This window comes from Ascidiella aspersa, chromosome 2, assembly GCF_963924565.1.
Source record: "Ascidiella aspersa chromosome 2, kaAscAspe10.2, whole genome shotgun sequence".
Classification (NCBI taxonomy): domain Eukaryota; kingdom Metazoa; phylum Chordata; class Ascidiacea; order Phlebobranchia; family Ascidiidae; genus Ascidiella; species Ascidiella aspersa.
The window spans coordinates 20,449,028-20,469,427 of record NC_139448.1 but is presented as its reverse complement, the minus strand read 5'-3'; the positions used below and the strand labels follow the sequence as shown (position 1 = coordinate 20,469,427).

The 20,400-nt window shown below is 35.8% G+C and overlaps 2 protein-coding genes across 4 annotated transcripts in view; one reads left to right on the top strand and one right to left on the bottom strand.

Annotated features, from left to right (window-relative positions):
- The window catches only part of LOC146164277 (protein FAM151A-like), a 73,749-nt gene extending 73,305 nt beyond the window's left edge, over window positions 1-444 (bottom strand). Inside the window, exons 1-2 of the mRNA XM_083380702.1 lie at window positions 432-444; window positions 138-281 (exon numbers count right to left, since the gene is read on the bottom strand). Coding sequence (XP_083236828.1) covers window positions 138-281; window positions 432-444 — 157 coding nt within the window. The remainder of the gene's footprint in view (window positions 1-137; window positions 282-431) is intronic.
- A 5,407-nt stretch (window positions 445-5,851) lies between these two features.
- Window positions 5,852-20,400, top strand: part of LOC146164276 (uncharacterized) — a 45,775-nt gene continuing 31,226 nt past the window's right edge. Inside the window, exons 1-9 of one of the 3 annotated variants that reach the window (XM_083382429.1) lie at window positions 5,852-6,173; window positions 9,411-9,618; window positions 9,784-9,892; window positions 14,959-15,212; window positions 15,986-16,155; window positions 18,455-18,614; window positions 18,814-18,956; window positions 19,856-19,994; window positions 20,254-20,377. In XM_083382429.1, the coding sequence (XP_083238555.1) occupies window positions 5,919-6,173; window positions 9,411-9,618; window positions 9,784-9,892; window positions 14,959-15,212; window positions 15,986-16,155; window positions 18,455-18,614; window positions 18,814-18,956; window positions 19,856-19,994; window positions 20,254-20,377 (1,562 nt within the window). In that variant the 5' untranslated portion in view covers window positions 5,852-5,918. Of the gene's footprint in view, window positions 6,174-9,410; window positions 9,619-9,783; window positions 9,905-14,958; window positions 15,213-15,985; window positions 16,156-18,454; window positions 18,615-18,813; window positions 18,957-19,855; window positions 19,995-20,253; window positions 20,378-20,400 lie in introns of all 3 variants that reach the window. The other 2 variants (XM_083382428.1, XM_083382427.1) reach the window with 2 other exon arrangements.

The following is a 20,400-nucleotide window of genomic DNA, read 5'->3' as shown; positions in this document are numbered from 1 at the left end:
ACGTACACTATTTAGATTTTAGAAGAAGAAAGTTAGCACCCCTGAAAAAACAAATGGCGGCGTGCTGGTACAGTAAACACGACTGAGTGGCCTTATCGCCTTGTAATGTAATGGTATATAATAACTTTTTTTATCACCCTCTAATGCTTTAGTTACTTCTTCTTGGCTGTTGGCTCCGTGGTAGAACACAAGTTTAATACCATCTCCACGAGCTTCTTTAAAATAATCTAGAAGATTGGCTTCTGTATTTTCGTGCACTGTTGTTGTATCTATTGTAGTATCTGTAAAGAACCCATGAAGAAATTAGTTTTAATATAATAATTCGTAAAAATATAGAAAAAAGTAAATAGAAATTGGCGTTTGGTATATTTATGTTCTAGCAGCAAAATTTCGCATATCATGTTGTTAAATGTAGCCTACTTATATCTTACCAAGCGGCTGCATGGTTGTCGAAACGTTTTCTTCGGTCTCAATGCATTTAACGCTAGCATAATAATTTATTATGCTATATAGCATTCCCACCGCGACACCAAGGGATAGCAATAAGACTATAACTCCCAATATTGCCTTGAACAATTTATAATGTTTGATATTTGTCATTTTCCTAAACCATCAGATGACTAAAAAAATAGCACTTACTGCAGGTCTTTTTCATTTGAAAGGCGTGTTTGATTGCAGCGTTTTACCATGTTAATGTTTAACATGAAAGCATATTTATCTTGGCAACCACGTAACAATTTTTGGTAATCTGAAACATTTTTTCCCTAAATGAATCAGCCTTAATAGCTTTATCTTAACGTGACAGGGTCAACATAGCAATCATAGCACGCGTTCCGATATTTACAATTTTCTGTTAACGAATATAAGCACATTCACGCAGTGTTTTAATCAAATAAACATCGCATTATGATGTATGTTTGCTTAGAGAGAAAGTGTTGACGTCATGGGTTAATCGTTATCTAAAAGGCAGAGATGATTTTTTAGGATATTCAGTGCCTGAAAAAGTGTAGTAATATCTCGAGTCAATACATAGAAAAATACTATTCCGGAATATGGTATCGCCTTATTATACAAACGCGTGTAAGCCGTGTAGGTAACAAAAGGTTCTCTCAAAACAACAAGATTGTTTCTCTCGGTGCTGGACATCTGCTTACAGTAGCCCCAGGCATAAGCGAAATGCTCACACTAAAACTTATCAAAACCATTGCAGTTGTATCGCCAGATGTTTTCGGCTTTGGCAACAAAAGTTTACTATTGAAGGGCAGTGTAGTTCAGAAGTTTTTAAGGATGTTGGTTGCGTATTATGTTGTTGATATTGTTGCTTGTAGTTTAACAGTTAAAAAGCTTAGACAGAGAACCAGCTGGTACAGCATACTTACAAACGACCCCAGTTGTTGATAGTGCTAGTTAACGTACACCAGTGGCAAAATGTAAGAGCAACTTACTTTGAATTTTTACTAGTTTTGGTTTCTTGTACAAGGTATTTAAAATCTAAAATAAAAAACATTTGGGCGCGCCTTTGCTTTCTTGACTCAGTAAAATGATACATTTTGTCGTTGACTCAACTGTGCACCAAATCAACTTAAAGGTCATAACTGCTTAAATTTTTGGTACATATGTTCTAGTTAAAATGTTAGATTTTCCAGGGATTGCGTTTGTTGTTGCTTTCTACTTGGTAAACGTAGTGGTCCACGGCACTAACAAAAAGGAAAATGACAATTCTTGGCGCTGTAATAAGGTTGCAAAAACATGCAGAACCGTTTCTTTATTTTGTGGAAAACGAATTGTTACCGTGTGCTGAAAAAGTAATATTAATGATCACAAAATGGCCAACATCTTTCTAGGTTCGACTATGGTTTAAATTAAAATCAAACTAATGGTGACATTATGAATACAATTGTTATTGCTGCGCCAACGTTATTAACAGAAAATATTTGACTGTTGCATGTCAAAGTGCTTTTATTTCTGAGATATAATTTAGACTACATTTTTGTATTTTTGTTTTTTACAAGGTAACAAATATCACCCACCATTGACTTATTAAAGCAAAAATAAAAAATAGACGAGAAACCAAAAGCAACCAAAGTCACATGAAAAGATTCAATGGCGCATATTTGGGAAAAAGATTCATTGGCGCGCATATTTTTCGATGTTGCATATATGAGCATAAAGTGCCATGTGGCTATCCCATAAACTGTATTTTTTGCCCAAACTTAACGTTTCTTGCATGTCTTACCACATTTTGAATTGTTTAAAGGCGCCGTGCGTCTCATCACACCACCTAAAGTGAAAGTTTTGGCATATAAACAATAAACTTTCGCTTTGCGTGAATCCATAACATCTTTGTTATAAAGCTTTTATATTGAAAGTGACGCCACATCGACCTTAACAAAGCAAACGAGCTGTGTATAGTGTTCTAAAGTCTTCTTCTTTATGACGCCACGTTTGACGTAACTTTGTGACGTAATTTTTGAAACTTTTTTATAATCTCCAAAACAAAAATCCTAGATCCTCGCAATACCTCGTGTTATAGTCGATAAATTAAAATATATATATGTTGTGTAATTTAACATTCAACCGAAAAGTAAGATTTCGTATTGTGTCAAAAATGTGGCGAGTAAATAGTTTCTCAGAATTAAATAGAATGCGACCCTTGTGGAAGCAGTAACACTAGATATGAAAAAAAAACCTTATTGGATGCAGCAACATTATTAAAAAGTATAGCAAAGGCGATGATCGTCCTGAACAGATACATTTTTCCTGTGGCAGATCACTCTCGGGAAGGTTCAGTATTATTAAGTGCTAAAGCAAACGGCCTCCAAAGTAACGAAATTCCGTCATTTTTATACTTTTCGGGAATCACTTAAACGTTAGGACAGGGCATAACATTTTTACTGATGACTAAACGTTTCACTACGCGGCGCTACACGTTCAGTAAATAAATAGTTCAAAACATGTGACGTGTATTTTGCATTTCGCGGTTATCGGAAACATGGAGCTTAAATTGTTAAACAGCAAAGGCTCTGGTCGTCACTTGACTGTTTGTCGCTAAATATGCCTGAAATGGGTTGACTAAATTCTTTCTCACAATTAGATTCACACCTTACAGCAGTGATTCTCACCTTTTTGTACTCGTGGCCCCTTCATGATCCTTTGAAATAGCCGCGGAGCCCTTTCATTTTTTCAATGTGTTCGCTTAGTTCTTTTTAGTAATTCAGTATATCTGCCTATAGTGCACCTTATATTGAGTAAAGTATCAGACAACACTAAATTACCTAACACATGTTTATTTTAATGTAATTTCTGCTGCTGTATCTCCGAAGCAAGTTTTTAAAAGCGTGGTTTTGTTTTTGATAATGCTAGGCCAGCGGTTCTTAACCTATGGGTAATTGGGTAATTTCAGGATAGCAGGTGGGTAATCAGCTGAACCTGAATATCTAGAATTATGGTTGTAACAAACAGTGTCACAGCTGTAAGTGATAAGTTGCTTTATTACTTACCCTTTTTTGATGTTTTGAGTCCTTTTAAATTTTAAAACAACCAAACAAGCACAAAGATATTTTATCATTTTTACAATGATCATTTTTGTGGCCGGTATTACGTATTTTATTTTTATGTGACGTAATAGTATGATTTTTCTTGTATCCGCTTACGGCTAGCCTAGCTATTTATTTATAATCAAAAAAAAAAAGTTTGAACTTTTTTGTTTATCTTTTGTCATTGTATTAACTGCCGTAACGAATACAAATAACAATGTTGGCAACTGATTGAGTTTACGCAATACTCAAAAACCATTCAAAGAGCAAAAACTGTCTAAAAGTAGTAAAACTGCATTAATGTATAGCAAACGTAGTATTATCTACATCGTTTGTGACGTTACAGTGCATGACACTTGAACGTGTGGCATGCCCGTGATCGACGTGTGGCATGCCCGTGATCGATTATTAAATAATAATACTAGACTCACCCAAACACTAAGACACCCTAAACAAAATATTGTACGTTGCTTTAATAATTATTTCGACGCTATGGTAGGATTCTAGACCAGCGCCGAAAAAAAAATTTACATTCAGTTTTTAATGATATTTTTGTGTTACTTCCAATATCCACAGTCACAAAAGCACAATAAGGCAACATAATTAAACTACTTCCAAAGCAAACCAGTAAAAGCAAAGTAAGTTTATTTTTTTGAGTGAACCCATGGAGTGACATTCTCAGCATGGCAAAAAACTAACCTCACAAAAAAATTATTGTGAGCCAGGCGAATAGCCAATGAAGTGTTTTAAATTCATTAGGGTACAAATACACAATCGGGGATATTAGCCTAAAGTAAATAATGCCACCCACCACCATAACCATACGATAAACCCAACCCTAACCTAATTCATTGCAGTTAACTATGGATATATGCGTAACTAAGCAATCCGAGCAAATAACCATTTCCAAATTTTTTTATTAACAAAATCTTACTTGTAACAATAATTCAGCTAACACAGCGTTGTCATGACAACTGTAACAAGTGCTCGTTCAAAACAAACTGTAGTAGCGCTATGTTTTTGATATGCTCTATTATTTTTTATTATCGCTTATGTTTAAATTTATATAATGCTTAAATTTTGTGTTTTCTAACAGTTACCGCGATTTAAAAGGTGCCTGACTTTGTGATCTCACGCAGGGTGGTGGCCCGCGACATCATTGTTCGTGGCCCGCGAAGCACTGTTGAATTATTGCAATGCGTACTGTTGAGGGTTTAATCAAAGAAATCTAAGTGACCAACGAACAGTAAGCATACTGCTATTGTTTGGTTATGATTACATATTTTCGGTTATATCATTAAATAAACCGGTTTCCTATTCACCAAATTCGGATCCAGGGGGTGGCAAGAACGCCTAATTTTTGGTATGTGTTTGACCGATTTGAGAGAAGCCGTTGTGCGTTCTATAAAAAGGAACTTTTTAAAATGCTGTTTTGCGAACTTCTAAGTTAAAAGTTCAGCACAAATTGATCTGGTTAATAAAACCTTTTTTTTTGTAATTTTGCGATGGTGTATTGGTGTAGTATACAACAACTCTCTAAAAATTTTAGTAACATACGCACGGTTTCATGAACATTCTACGCTTATTACGCATAAATGCAGTCTTCTAAATGAAAAGTTTTATCATTTTTCCCAGTCTCATAACACTCGATTTCATTTGCGCACAAGTTTGAATTAGCAGCAAGCTTTTCTGGAGCTTATATGTTTTGACGATGCATTGTGACGTCATTTTTAAACATGTCATGTCCCGATCAAACGAAAATCGTTGATCCGCTCGTGGTACGCATGCAGCCTACTTTATGTGGCCCGCAAAGAATATGCAAAAAATATTGTGGCCCGCGATGCAGTCAACCTTGGACCACCCTGATCTAACGTATGGCCCGCCAATAAATATCATCCGGCCTGCCACCTTTTTACAAATTATAGTTACGAGTTTATTTCCCATATTTTTGGGTTACGGTGAACGTAAAAAAAATTGAACGGTGAACGTAAAAAAATTTCCGCTTCGCGCGAATCTTTTGGTTCATCTCCTTTATAGGTGAATTTTTTTTTTCTAACCAAAAAAAGGGTGCATTTACTTGTGATCATATGACGCCTTGTGGACTTCAATTTAAGCAAAACAAACGCATTTTTTATTTACCTGTTCTTAAGCAATGTGCACCAGGCATCGCTAGAGGTGAGGAATATAAAAACACCAAGAAAACTATTTCTTCATAAAATAACGAATTAAAGAAACAAAATGCATATGAAATGCCTCGATAAGTCGGTTGGTAGTCTCACTCATATTTGTAATGCGTTACGCACTTCAAACGGCAGTGAACATTTAACATTTATTTATTTTTTCACAACTTTCGCAGGGGATTTTTTCTTTTTAGTTATTGTCATGGACGTTATACAAGTTCATAAAAAAGAATTACATTTTATGAAAAGTATTACATTTATTTTGCTGATGTTCATTATTTGTGAAATCCAAGCACTGGACGTCAATAAAACTGCTGGAAAAAACTTGAGCTCGGAAATTCTTGTCGAATCAGGAGAAAATGTAACCATCGATTGCATTATTTCTAATGATCAGCTTCTCATGCTGCGTTCATTTACACATTACATGATTAATGTCACGTGGAAGTGGCGGCCAGAGGTAATGTTTTGGGCCGTTAAGTTACAACTAACTTTCGGAAGAAAGGCCCCTTATGGGGTCTATTGTTAAATCTTTTTTCATGCTGTCCAATGCTTTACATAAAATAATGCTTGTGAAGTTAAGTTCCTAAAAATAAGCTTTTGCGATTTAAAAGTTTTTATAGCCACTTACATTAGGCTAAGTCTATTTATGATGTTTTGTGCTACTTTTGAGTATGCACTTTTGCCACCAATTTAGCCTATGTTTAGTCAGAATAATCTGACGCAGTTGATTGAGACTAACGTGTGTACACGGGAAAATCTAGGAGTTACGCCCAAACTTTTTTTGCCAACTTCATCCCGTTTTTCGAAAGTATTTTTCTTACACTGTTTTTATGCGAAAAAAGTAATAAGAGCTATTTTCAAAATCAATATGAAAAACATCATGATATAGAACAGGGATGGCGAACCACTATCCCGCGAAATGTTATCAATCATTTTCATGAAAGAATAAATGTAAAAAAACAGTTCTTCGTTAGATAGCATTATACTGTTTAAACAGGGCTTCCCATCTGTGGGTCGGCAAAAGTGTATTAGGGTGACAAGTATAGGCCTACATTAACTGCCTTTCAACAAATGCGTGCCGAGAGCTGACAACTAAAAGCATTTTGTTTATCGCTGTAAAACGTAAAGATTGGCGATCAAATTAAGAATTTGCAGACAAAAAATTCTAAAAACCCTGGTTAAACCGATAAGCAGTGTTGTAATGACTTAAGTCACTGTTTTTAAATAACTTGACTTGACTTAAGTCATTTGGGCAAAATGACTTGACTTGACTTGAGTCTTTCGGATAAATGGTTTGACTTGACTTAAGTCTTTTGAACAAAAGATTTGGGTTGAAATAAAGCATTTCTTTAAGTATTTTTGTTATAAACTTGAGCTATTTGTCCAAATTTTTGCACAAAAAACAAATTGCTTGCTATATGTTCCGTTTTCCTTATTTTTTAGTTCAGTCATTGCTCATGATCATACGAGTTTAAAAATTCTAATAGTTTAAAGTTTTATTTTTATGACATCGACATGGCTTGAAGTTGACATGCTCTAATTATGACTTGACTGGGACTTGACTTGCGCAACTGATGACTAGGACTTGACTTGTTATTTATTCGAAAAGACTTGACTTGGACGTTATTTTGCAAATAACTTGACTGGGACTTAAGTCATTTCAAAATGACTTGTTTACAGCACTGGCAATAAGCCATGCTAAAAAGCTTTCTACTGAACTCCTGTAATCCCATAAAAAATGCTGCAACATTTGTTAACTATTAAGCTTCTTAATATTTGTGGGAATCCGAACTTGGAAATTATACAAAAATTACTAACCCAGACAATAGCCTAACACTTAGCCTAAAACGACGCAAAAGCAGAGTTTCGCATAAAATTAGCAAATAATTATGACCCACTTGAGCATTTTGTAAGGATTAAGGTCATGTTTGTGACCCGCGAAATGAAAAGGTTCGCCAACACTGATATAGAACATTGTACAAAGATCATTTTAAATGCGTTACGCCACCTTCGAGTTTTGTAAGCTTGAACCAACTCGCTTTATATTTTGTCAGTGGATATGATTTTAAGGGTAGCCGATATGTATTGTGCAAGTGGGTTGTTTCCAATCAACCAGAGTATATAATTATATCAGTTTATCACAGTACATTTCACCTTTCGATTTGTTGATTGTGACTATAAATATTGCGTCTACTACTATTCCTTTTTTGTTTTGTGCAAGCAAACACATATTCAGCCACATAATTTTAACTTATCAACATTGGCTTGCGGGCCTCGTGCAATATCAAAATTTCCAAGTTTCCAATCAGGGTAGAAGATTAAAAGAACTGGTTAAGCAGTTTGTTCGCATGGTAGCCTAAAGCCCTACGTCTGAGAAGAGTTTTTTTTTAATTGTCTCTTTTTCTCGTAATTGGTCTGTTTTTTGAGAAAGTTTTGCCGTTTTTAATTTTTGCTTTTGGTCACCTTGCACACCCACAAAATACTGGCAGCCGACCATAGACTCATGGGTAGTGCGACGATTTTTGACTTGAAAATACATGTAAAATTTGTCAAAATTGTTTCAAGTAAAAATCGTTGACAAAATTAACAAACACTGTAATGAATTTTTAAAAATTGTCGTACAGTTTAACATTTTATTGAAATTTTGTTTCGAATTAGGATCCAACAACATTTTAACTGTATTATATCTTCATTGTATTTATGGACTCCAGCCATAGACCTACAAGAACAACATCAAAGTTGGATTGAAACACAGTTCGGAATAAGACCAACACAGGATTACTATATAATAGTTGTAATAACGTTTCGAAAATAGCCTAAGTCTTAAATCCGTCGGAAACGACCTAAATTGTCATAATCGGGCCTATGCAACCTTTTACTTAACCCTAAACCCTACCCATAAGTACATCACTAACTCACTTAACAAGATTAACCATCAATTTCTAACCCCTACCATAGCCCTAACGGCGCCGGTAAAAATAAGGCGTCCAAACATCAATACGAAAACGGCCGATGCCAGACCGACGGCCAATACCCCCTACCTACAGTTTCAGTCGTTATTTTGGGCATTAAGCCTTAATTGGATGTTTGGGACGTATTCCGACATGGTTAAGTAATATTCAGACGATTTAGATATTATTCCGTCGTGAATATTACTGTGTATTTGGCTTTATTACGTCGTTGGTCTTAATACAATGGTATTAAAGATTATTCTGACTTAGATATTGTTGCCTTGTAGGTATGATTGTTTGCTTCCGTAGAAATATACAGTATATGCGAGCCGGCAGAATCAACCACACAAGCTTGGTGTATAGCATTAGGTTCCGAATAAACTTCGTTAAATTATTGCTTCAAATAGTTTTTAAAGTAAACTTTTTGCATTAATTCTTCTGAAAACCGTACCCTTGGAAAAAATGAAAATAACAAACAAGTAAAAACCTTGGGAACACAGCGGCACACCCGGCACGGTCACACGGCAAAAAGGGACCGGATTAAAAACAAAATAGTTACCGGAAGAGCTTCTTTCCAGTATATGCCTGGTAGCAATAGCGTATTTAGTGCTCTTATTTGGTTTAATTTAGTACTTTTTTTCTAAAACAATGCTCCGCCAATCTAACAATTTTTTTTTAATTTTGCAAATCTCTTGACTCGGACTTTTTTTGGATGGACTTATTTCAACACCTGCTGTTTTTAGCATAAACATCTGAACTGGACCAAACTACAAGATAAAGACGGTTGGCAGAAAAAGTTCTACAAACCTCGTCAAAAGTTAAATAACAATATACTAACATCCTTGGAACTTCGCAATGTCACTGTGGAAAATGGTGGTGTTTATGGCTGTTTTCTCGATAATACGGAAATACCAGTCTACCATGTCAACATTAAAGTTACCAGCATGAAAAGTAAGTTAGGAAAGATTTAAATTTGTGCACTCTTTACGGTATTTTATCTATTTTAGAACTTATAAGTAGGAACACAGTAGCGTTGCTGCTTGGTTTGTTAATTTTTACTTCTTTTGACGATCGTTTTACTGTTAACATCACACACGCTTGGCTTGCCTAACACAGGTCCAGCAACATACCGCATCTCATGCAAAACCAACGGCATGCTAACTGTTATGAAATGCTGTGTCACTGGCGGAGAGGATACATTTCTAAACACGACGTTTTTTGCTCGGTATAGCCTAAGGTATTTTTTAACTTGATACTTCTTTCTGTTTCTAAAATCAACATTTTTATTGTACCTTATGTTGTTAACATAGACATTATAACAACGATTTTAGGCTATATGGTCTTGAATCAAGCAGAATATAATAAAGGGTTTTCTCTGAAGCTTATATGGATGACATTCGTCATTCTAATTTGCACACAGCGGGCGGTTAATGTTAAATAAGGTCTTGGCTAAAAGAACAGAAAATATAACGGACAATTTAAAATATTTTATTATGGATAATGCAAATGACTTCAAAATAGTGTAATTGGAAACACTCCAAAGCGAAAGATTTTTATTTCCTCTAACATCCGAATTTGGCAGCAACAAGCTTCATCACAAAACCCATCTATACAAACTACTATATCTATTAAAATCAAGTAGGGGGTGAAAAACCAGAGGCGATAAGAAACGATTGGTTCAAGTGTTTTTTGGGGGGAGGTTGTGAAAGAGGTGTGCAACAGTTTTTAATTGATGTAAAATTCGAACATACAAAGTTGACACAGGCTACATTGTTTATAAAACGTAGTGGAAATCCCTGAAACTGTAAAAATAGGCATCGCATTTGTGGCACCTGTCAATCATGCTACACAATATTTAAATAAACTTCGATAGATATAACAAATTAAAAGACTAAAACCTTAGTTATGTAGTAATATCATTAGTCAGGCGGAATGATGACAAAAATCCCATGATTACGTAAAAAAAAAACATTCGATAGAATGGCTAAACGGACTGCATCGCAAAGGCTCTGCGGAAACAAAAATAGGTGCTGTTAACCGGAGTCTGGCCCGCAGCCATGTTGCACGCCTCTGGGTTCGGCATATGCCTTTACACTGTCTCAAACAAACCAAATTTCCCTTAAGTTCAATGCACAAAACTTGTATTGGCTAGTCTAGTTGCTTAAAAAATCTGTATTGAATGCCCTTCTTTTGAAAGAACTAAACTTAAACTGTGTGACACTTGTCGCGTATTCAGAAATTAGATTTAAAAATATAGCTAATAGCCTTGGTTATCTGCTATAATTCTACTAATACGGCTGTTGAAACTACGACGCTCAAACGTCGAAACCACACCATCGATGGTTAAAATGTAACCTAAAACCGTGTAAACTAATTAATATAAAAACCCGCCTCAAACAGTAAAATCCTAAAGGTTTTCTATAAATCTCTAGCGGCACCACTCAAAATATTTCACTATAATTCTACCTTTTCTGCTTAGTATTGTCTTAAAAAAACTATTGACCTCTACTATTGTGTGTTTATATGTTGTTCAGTGTTTTTTAAAGTGTGCGATATCGAGAAAAACCTTGGCGGGGGCGATAGCGCATACTCCAAATCAGGGTGATCTAAAAACAAAAGGCATCATTATCCGTGGCTTGTGGAGCAATTAAGTGGCTCCAGACGATTTTTACCCCTAACACAATTGCTATCAAAACAAAGAAATCGCCTTCCCATTAGAAAACGGGTTGATTTGCTGTTATACCTGATTCCTGACGAAAAATGACTCCAAATAGTAAAAAGCTGGTTATATACCAAGGTCATTTATATTATTACCGTAGCACCATTTCCCATGATCTTAGGTGGATCCCGGAGTGGGGATGCACCAAGTCACCCCACCCCCTGTAACTACATTTTTTCCAACTTATGTAAACACATAGTAACTTACTATATTTTTGTCCGTCCAATGAAAATCTATTGAGCTCGTCATTTAATTGGATTTCAGCTACATATTTGCGCAGGACTTTTCTAGAAACAACACGTGTTTTAAAGATTAGTTATTTTATGACGTAAAATGGGGGAGGTGCAGATGATTAACAAATTGTTCTAAAGCGCATCAGTGCAGAAAACGATGATAACCACTGTCGTGGTTGGTCAGTTAAATATCGAAGATTTTTTATATACCGGTATTTTGTAAAAATAAGAACCACTCTACCATCAAATAAACACAATATTACTGGATGTCGAACGCTAAAAATAGCTCAAAAAAATCTTTGACTTGCTTATTAAATACAAAATACAAAACATTGAACTACTTGAACATCGTGCTTTGGGTATAATAATCTATCAACGCAGGTAACACGTAAACTTTTGACCTAAAAAAACTGTACCCACTTTCATGCGCTTGGATGACGAGAAAATATTGGCAATAGTACAAAAATACAACTGGGGCGAAAAAAACAATCCTGGACAAATTGAGGACGAAATTACTATTAGTCTAGTCTAAGCCAGAAACGAACACCCATCCATTAGTGTCCCAACCCCAACATCATTCTTTCTTCACCTCTAATTACTTATAGGTCACGGCTTCAAAATCTATGGTATATCACATCTATTCGTAAACTAGTGCATTTTCTTACTAGTACAACTCTGAGTTACAGCACTCGTTAATTCTATACGCGAACTCACTATTTATTATTAGCCTATGTTTGTGAATGCATATTCTCTATATATTTCGATTGGAAAAAAGTTAAAGATAAATGATAAAATAACAATAAAATGTAGAAGTACTTTCTGATATCTTCGCCAAAAAAATACAAAGATTTTATAAATATTCTGACTATTTAAAAACTACTTACGCCTGTCTTATGACACTTAAAAACAATCAGCATTGAGTCATATAGCTTGGAAAACAATGATAGCCTATGCTTTACATGACAGTTTTTTGCTAGAAAATCCCAGCTCGTAACCATCATGGTTGATGACCGATGCTTTAACGTTGACGTGTTTCGATACGCCAATAAAGACCTTCATTTAACACTAACTGCACTGAATGCAATCGGCAAATCGGTGACCAACTTCACCCTTAAACCGTCGACAAATGGTAGTAAAACAACTAATTTGCATGTTAGGTCGTTTAATTAAGACCATAGAAAAAATGTTTTTTAATTATTGCACCTATGCTATGTTTAATTTAATACATTAATTCAATATAATCACATATTTGTTTTCTTACAGCAAAAAATCCACATTAGGTGCCCAGCAGGGGCGATCCACGATTTTTGTTAGGGTAAAGACGTTTCCTTAGCATAATCTTGATGCTATTAGCACATGTTCGATATTCGCAAATTGCTCGATATAATGGCATATACCAAAGTAAAATTCATTTTCGAGGCCATTGATCCCACCTCTGTACAGAAACCACGTAAAACATGTTTGCGCGAATCGCTAAGAAAACGAGTGGGTTTATCCTATTATACTGTCAGGTAAGATAAATGTTCATAAGATACTGTTTTACGGTACTCTAGATCAGTGGTTCCCAACGCATGGATCGCGACCCAGAGTTGGGTCGCCTGATTATTTTTGGGGGTCGCTTGTTTTTCAGGCATATTGTATCTTTTCACAAAACTGGAAATCCTAATCAGAAAATATGAAAACTAAACAGCGAAACCGGCTGGAAGTTAGAGCTGACATGCGTGACTCTATATCAGGGGCGGGCAACTTCCCAGTCGGCGGGCCTGATATGGGAAAATAAAGTACTTGGCGGGCCGGATTCCTAATCGATAAATGAAGTCGCATAATGACAGCTAATGTTGTAGTCTTTAAACACGGCAACACTTTCATTGCACAGCAAACATAGGCTACTGCTTTCTTGCCGATCTGAGTGAAAAAGTACTTCGGCATCCAATCCTTGTTAAATTTGCAACTTTACGTTTCTTGGCAAAATCCAAGGGAAAATATTGATTGTAAATTCTAAATCTAATTTAAGAACACAAGATAAGACCAAGACCTGAAGCAGAACAATCAATAAAACCATAGTATTAACACCAACATAATAAAGCCAAACACGCAGTAATATCTACGACAGAATAAGAACTGCATCGTCTGAATAAGACATAAATCTGTCAAAAAGGCCTAAATGACCAAAACAACGCCTGAAACTGTAGGGAGAGGGTATGTGAAGATCGGGGGCCATGTGTATAATGGCATTGTTCGTTTTGGTGTCGAATATTGGGCGCCTTACTTCATAAGGGCGCAGTTATGGCACCTGATTTTCTGGCCCTCTTTGGGGTTATTGGTGGGTAATGGGTTAGGGTTGAAATTATTAGGGGAGTTAGTGATTAACTTACGGGCGGGGTTTAGGGTTAGTTAAACTGTTTTATAGGCCTAAATGTGGCCATTTAGGTCTTATTCCGACGGGTTTGTGACTTATTCCGATTAAGATTATACTACGACTATTAGGTATTAGCCTTATCTTATTCGGAACTGTGTGGTATTCCGACGTTAATGTTGTTCTTATTTCGATCTTATGGCTGGAGACCTATAATTTTAACCCAAGACAAAGAACCAAAGAATAACTAATATTCACTGTTATTTGACGTAGTAAGCAAGTAGTAGGAGATTGCGGCAGACTGTTGCCGCGGGCCACATTATTGTAAAACGGGAAACTGTCTGCGGGCCGCTCAAAATTCCGTCGCGGGCCGGATCCAGCCCGCGGGCCGTATGTTGCCCGCCCCTGCTCTATATGCTCAAGCAAAATTACGCCTCGATTTCAAAAACTCACTTAGAGCAAGCGAGCACAACCATCTCATTAGTAAATTAATAAACATATCATTTTCGGAAAAAGTAACTGCTTTTGTAGTGCAAATTGTTTGCAACGCAATCTTGTATTTGCTTGAGTCGCAAGATTATACCAAATTAATTTTTTTTTAAATGGGTCGCCTTACAAACTTGTTGGGAACCACTGCTCTAGATGTTGGGTTTACATTGACAAACATAGCATTCATTCGCGCAAAACGCTAACAATATGGGCGATCTAAACCTATTTTCCAGGAACGAGGTTAAACACTGATGCGCGCATTGTGAAGAGTCAATGTAAAAAATAGGCAAAAACATAGTTTGGTGGGTCACTAGGGGATGGCACTATCCTGGATACGCCCCTGATTACAGTCATAATGCCCCAATCATTCTAATAAATATAATATCTTAATATTTGTAATTCTCACGAGGATTACCCTTTTCATTACCAGTTACCTAACTTATGTAAAAACGTCGTTTGTAATGCATGATTGCAGTGATTTTGTAATTGTTTAGGCAAAAAGAACAAGGGTTGATTCGCCATTCGACGTTCACTAAAGCATTTGAAGAAAATACAAATGTGGCGCAATGCAAGCAACACCTATTGCCTTTCGGAAATATGTCATCTATTTGTTGCCCAATCATCATAACTTTAAATGATTTAGACAACTCTACGGATAGTCCTTCAGCGTACTTGATTGCAATCATGGGTCAAAATAAACTTGGTTTATTCAAACTCGTGGATATTTCCGAGTACCCATTTATGTGGGGTAATTACAGACGGACTATGATCATGCAAAAATGTGTATTGTCATACAAAAGCTTAATGGTTAATCGTTTAACCCAATAACCCAACTTTTTGACTAAATTTTTTTCAAATAAAATAAAAAAGTGTGCAAATTACAAACTGCATGTTTAGCTATATGTGTGTTACATGGTCTAGGAATGCATGTTGTTTGTTGTTGTACAAAGCACCTTTTTATAGTGCAAATTAACCTAATCAGTAGGGCTACCATATTTTCCGCCCCTAAAATATGTTTCCTAGCACAGCCGTTGGTTGTATGTAATACAAATAAATAAATAAAACTAGTTTTGACTATTTTTATACCGGTGTTTTGATGAGTCGTGATGATATAAGTCAAATGACTTGACAATGACTGGAGTCTAGTCACCTCTTTTTAAATAACTAGACTCAATTTTTTCTTTTGACATGGCTTAAGTTAATTTGCAAACGACTTGACTCCGATTTAACTTGTGTATAACACTGTTTATAACATGTTAGTCGAAACGATTTTAAAACGCGGCTTTCAGGTAACCTTTTGATTCTAAAAACGCCATTTCAAAATGTGACTAATTACACGACCAAAAAGGAGAACGTATGTAGCCCCACGAAATGAACTCTTTAATCAGGCCTAATTCATTTGTTATTAAATACTGCTCGTAGGGTTAAACGGAAAATTTTAATTTATAAGAAATGCACCGCGATCGGCTAATCAGAATATGCTAACTTATTATTCGCTCAATAAGACTTTCTAATTCGTAGTGACAACGGATCCACCGAATGACGTTCGGCTTACAAAGTATGGCAGGAATCAAGGTCGTTCAACCAAGATTCTAATTAGTTGGTCCAAACCAAAGGTCAACCCAGTATTGATGCTTGAGTACAAAATCCGCTATCGTGAATCCTCTGCCGTACAAGGCGAAAGCTGGCATGTGAGTTACTAAAATTCAGATTACTTTTCTCCTAATCAATTTTAGCCCTTAAGAATTCGTACTGAACAACTATCCCGGGTCACATTGAGAACCTTTAAAGATTCGATAAGTGCCGGACCAAGTGTGGTCCCAGGGTGTCGATTTTTGTATTTCTTAACTTTACACGATTATATGGTAAAATATTTTCTCGAATGGGTTATCGTTTTCGCAATTGAGAAAAAAAGTAAGTTTTCAATTATTAAAGTAAACTGCTGAAAGATCAAATGTTCAGCTGCCAGCTGAAGATTTGATCATTTAAAAAAAAACATTTAGATCTTGAAGCCTTACCAACCTCTATACAATGCTTCATTAGACATCTTTCGAAGTGTGTGTAATACAGAAGTATTTTTTTTGCAAATCCATATATTTCTTAATAGACAAGTATATAAAGGGCTGTTTTTCACATTATTACCTTTGCTAGCGACTTTAAGCCAAATTGTAAACCACTTGTTCTAATGTGAACGTGAACATAAAAAGTAAGTTGTTGATACACACAAATACAATATACAGGGGTATAACACATTGATTCTTAACTCTCCCTAGCTCTAAATTAAAATTCATGCCAATTTATTATGACACAACTTGAATTATTTTGGTGTTCGAATGCTGCTTGTTAACGGCTGCAACTTACCAGAATGTAAGTTTTGTGTTCGGCAAAACTAAATCTAGTGTTTGTCTATTTCTAACCGCACGAGAACAGTTCACATAAAGCTTTATTGTTATATGTATGTCAAAGATTATTCCATAAATTTTAGAATATGTAAGGGAAGTAAGGTTAATTAGTTTACGTTAATTATGGTGCCTCGCACTAGAGCAGGGTGGTCCAAACCCAGGCCCGCCGGCCACATGTGGGACATCATTGTTCATGGCCCGCGAAGCACTGTTGAATTATTGTAATGCGTATAGTAGAGGGTTTAATCAAAGAAATATATGTGACCAACGATCAGCAAGCATACTGCAATTGTTTGGTTATGATTACATTTTTTCCGGTTACACTATTAAATAAACCAGATTGCTATATCGCTTATCAAGTTCGAATCCAGGGGGTTACAAAGAACGCCTAATTTTTGTGATGTATTAGACCGGTTTGAAAGTCACACTACGTCCTATATGGGACTTTTTAAAATGACTGTTTTGCGAACTTATAAGTTATATTTGTTTTCCGGCTTTAATATGAGCATAGCATAAAAATACAGCCCAATATAAATTACCATTTCTGCCACTTCAAAGTAAATGAACGATAAAATATGCCGCGCTTCTGGAAAGTATTGTTTTACAGCAGTGGTTCTCAACCAGGGTGCCCTGGCACTCTATAGGCTGCCATTTTTGACGCTGAAGGATGCCAAAATATTTCAAATTCTTTAGGATTTAAATTTTTGCTCTATTAGTAAGCTACTTAAAACGATTTTTTGTGTACGATAAAAATTTCAAAAATGGGTTTTGTCAACCTTGTTGCAAAGGTGCTGTTGCAGTCTCGTTTATTGTAACGTTACAATTACCCACTCAGCAAAAATACGAGCAAGGGTCTCGCGAACTATTTAAAATTTTCGTAATGTGCCGCAAGCCAAAAAAGGTTGCGAAATACTGTTTTACAGGTTTTTACTATGACTAAAGGCTGACGCTCTCCGTGATGCAATTTTAGCCAGATTAATCTAGTTAAAATAATTATACGCTTATAAATGCAGTAAGCTTCTTCTAAATTCAAATCTTGTCAAATACGCAATTTTTTTCGCGCTTCGCGCGCACCTGTTTGCCAGTCTCGTTGTCACTCGATTCCATTTGCGCACAAGTTCAACCATAGTAGCAAGTTTGTTGACCTTATTTGTCCTTCGACGTTACTTTTTGACGATGCTTTGCGGCGTCATCGTAAAACTTTTCATAGCCCGACCAAACGAAAATGTAGCCTGCTTTATGTGGCTCGCCAAGAGAATGCAACAAATATTGTGGCCCGCGATGCTGTCAACCTTAGACAACCCTGCACTAGAGTATGCGAAAAAATTATTTGCCTAGAAATGACTGAATTTCATACTTAGATTTTCAGAGTACTAGTAACCCTGTATAACACTATATTCCTTTGTAAATGTTGTTTAATATTACCGAAACTATAGTTGTCTCAGTAAAGAATCGTTACTTCGAAAATTGATTACCGGCCCGCAAGTGTCGAAAGTTTAAAATCATTGCTAAAACATATTGCATCACTTTAAGAAGTTCTATTTTAGGGCCTGTAATTAATTTAGCAAAAAGCTTTACTGTATAACAGATTGAATATCGAATCAGTAAAACCTCTCGCATTATCGGGAACTTGCGAAGCGGCACCGCTTATGATGTGCAAGTGGCATCCGGGCCAGGATGGCAAGGTCGATTTCGGGGCACTTACGGTGACTGGAGTAATGTAACATCCTTTTCGACTGATCCAGACGGTAAGCTTAAGTTTTCCGTTTTGTTATTTCGAAAAGTTTCAAACATTTACGAACTTTGCGGCTAATATTCAAGTCCAATGGCATTCCCATAACTGTAAATGGATGCCAGGATTTTTTTTCTCGCAATGATGTCTATACGATTAATATTGAAAAAGGATGTCAACAAAACACTTAACATTTTTCTATTTTTTGTTTTTAGTTCCAATGACTGAGTTTCGATTCCGCAGCATTGCAGTCAAACGGTCAAGTTCAAGCTGCCAAATTCAGGTGACATGGTTTCCTTACAAGGGTTATGGAAGTAGTGGATTCTTTTACCAGCTCAATATCGGTCACTTCAAACAGGTTTTTTATTGTATTTCGGCTGAATTATTTTTTTAAGTTTGTTTAAGCTGTTAATTTCCGTTTCTTTGGTTTTTTAGTCCATGCATGCGTATAGTATTGAATAGGGCATGTATGCGCATAGTATAGGGCAGTGCTCCGCAACCGGTATGCCGTGAGAGCATGTCAGGGGAGCCGCGTCATTTTCGGGAAAGTGTTACTGGCGATTTTAAGGGTACATTTTATTAACCAGTCGAATTAACGCGAAACATGTATAACTCATCAAGGCAGATATTTTATCCTTATACAATAATCCAGGTGTAATTTTATGTACTTTCCATTATATTTAAATTTTGTTGAACCTATATATGTTGTTACGTTCTATCGCCAGGAATCAAATTTCAAATACTTTTTAACTAACTTACCTACCAGTAAACAGTTAAAATACAACAATTGATTTCAAACTTTACACCAAACTGAAAAATGGGATTAACCATACGCTCGAAACCAATAAAATATCATTGTAATTGTAATATTGATGTTTTGTGAGTGTATAAATTAATCTTGGCAGCTGTTTCGAAAAATAAAATAGGTCAAAAAAATACAAAGCCCCAAAGTCAGGTTTCATTTTTGGAATATAGGGCCTATTGTTCAAAGCCAATATAATACTGTTCATTTTTAGGAAGTCAGCAAAAACGCTTAATCAAAGTATAAAACAATTTAATACGTACAATGCCGTCTACAAGGCGAATAAAAGTACTTGGGCCTACCATTGAAGTAACCGTTGCATTTTCTTAACGGTATGTTCAATTGTGTTCCTCCAGTATGAGCCGAGTCTCATAGCTACCGGATTTTAAAACACTGGCACACGTGTCGTTCTATACCGCGTTTGATTGGCATATTATACTTTTATGTTTAAACAGCAGGTGTTCTTGATCCAAAACACTTATATGAACTGGAAGAAATTTGACTGTAATTTAACCAAAATAAATATAACTGGCTCAATTTGCAACACACTCGGATGTTCGAAATCAAAAAGAGAGTTGGTTACTTTTAGAGAACGTAAGTGAACCTAGCAGAATACCTAACCTATTTTTTTTATTCACAAAATGTCAAGCATCTTTTTGCAAGTTATAGAGGTCAGTGTTGGAAGTCGAATGACTTGAGTAAATTACTTAATTTTAAATAAGTCTAAAACAAATGACTTTATCTAGTTTTAGGAAAAACAACTTGAACTGTTCTCACCTTAGCCGTAAAACTGTTCACTTGCTTTGTTTTGATAATTGTAATTGATATGAAAAAAATAAACGTTATGTTTAAGATGTTAATCCAATTAAACACGTCAATGTCGCCGTTGATAATGGAAACGTCACTGTGACATGGGAAACGCCATCACAATTAACCCCTGATGAAAACTGCAACGTACATCTATGTAAAGTTTCAAGGTATATTTATGTTTTTCTTTGTG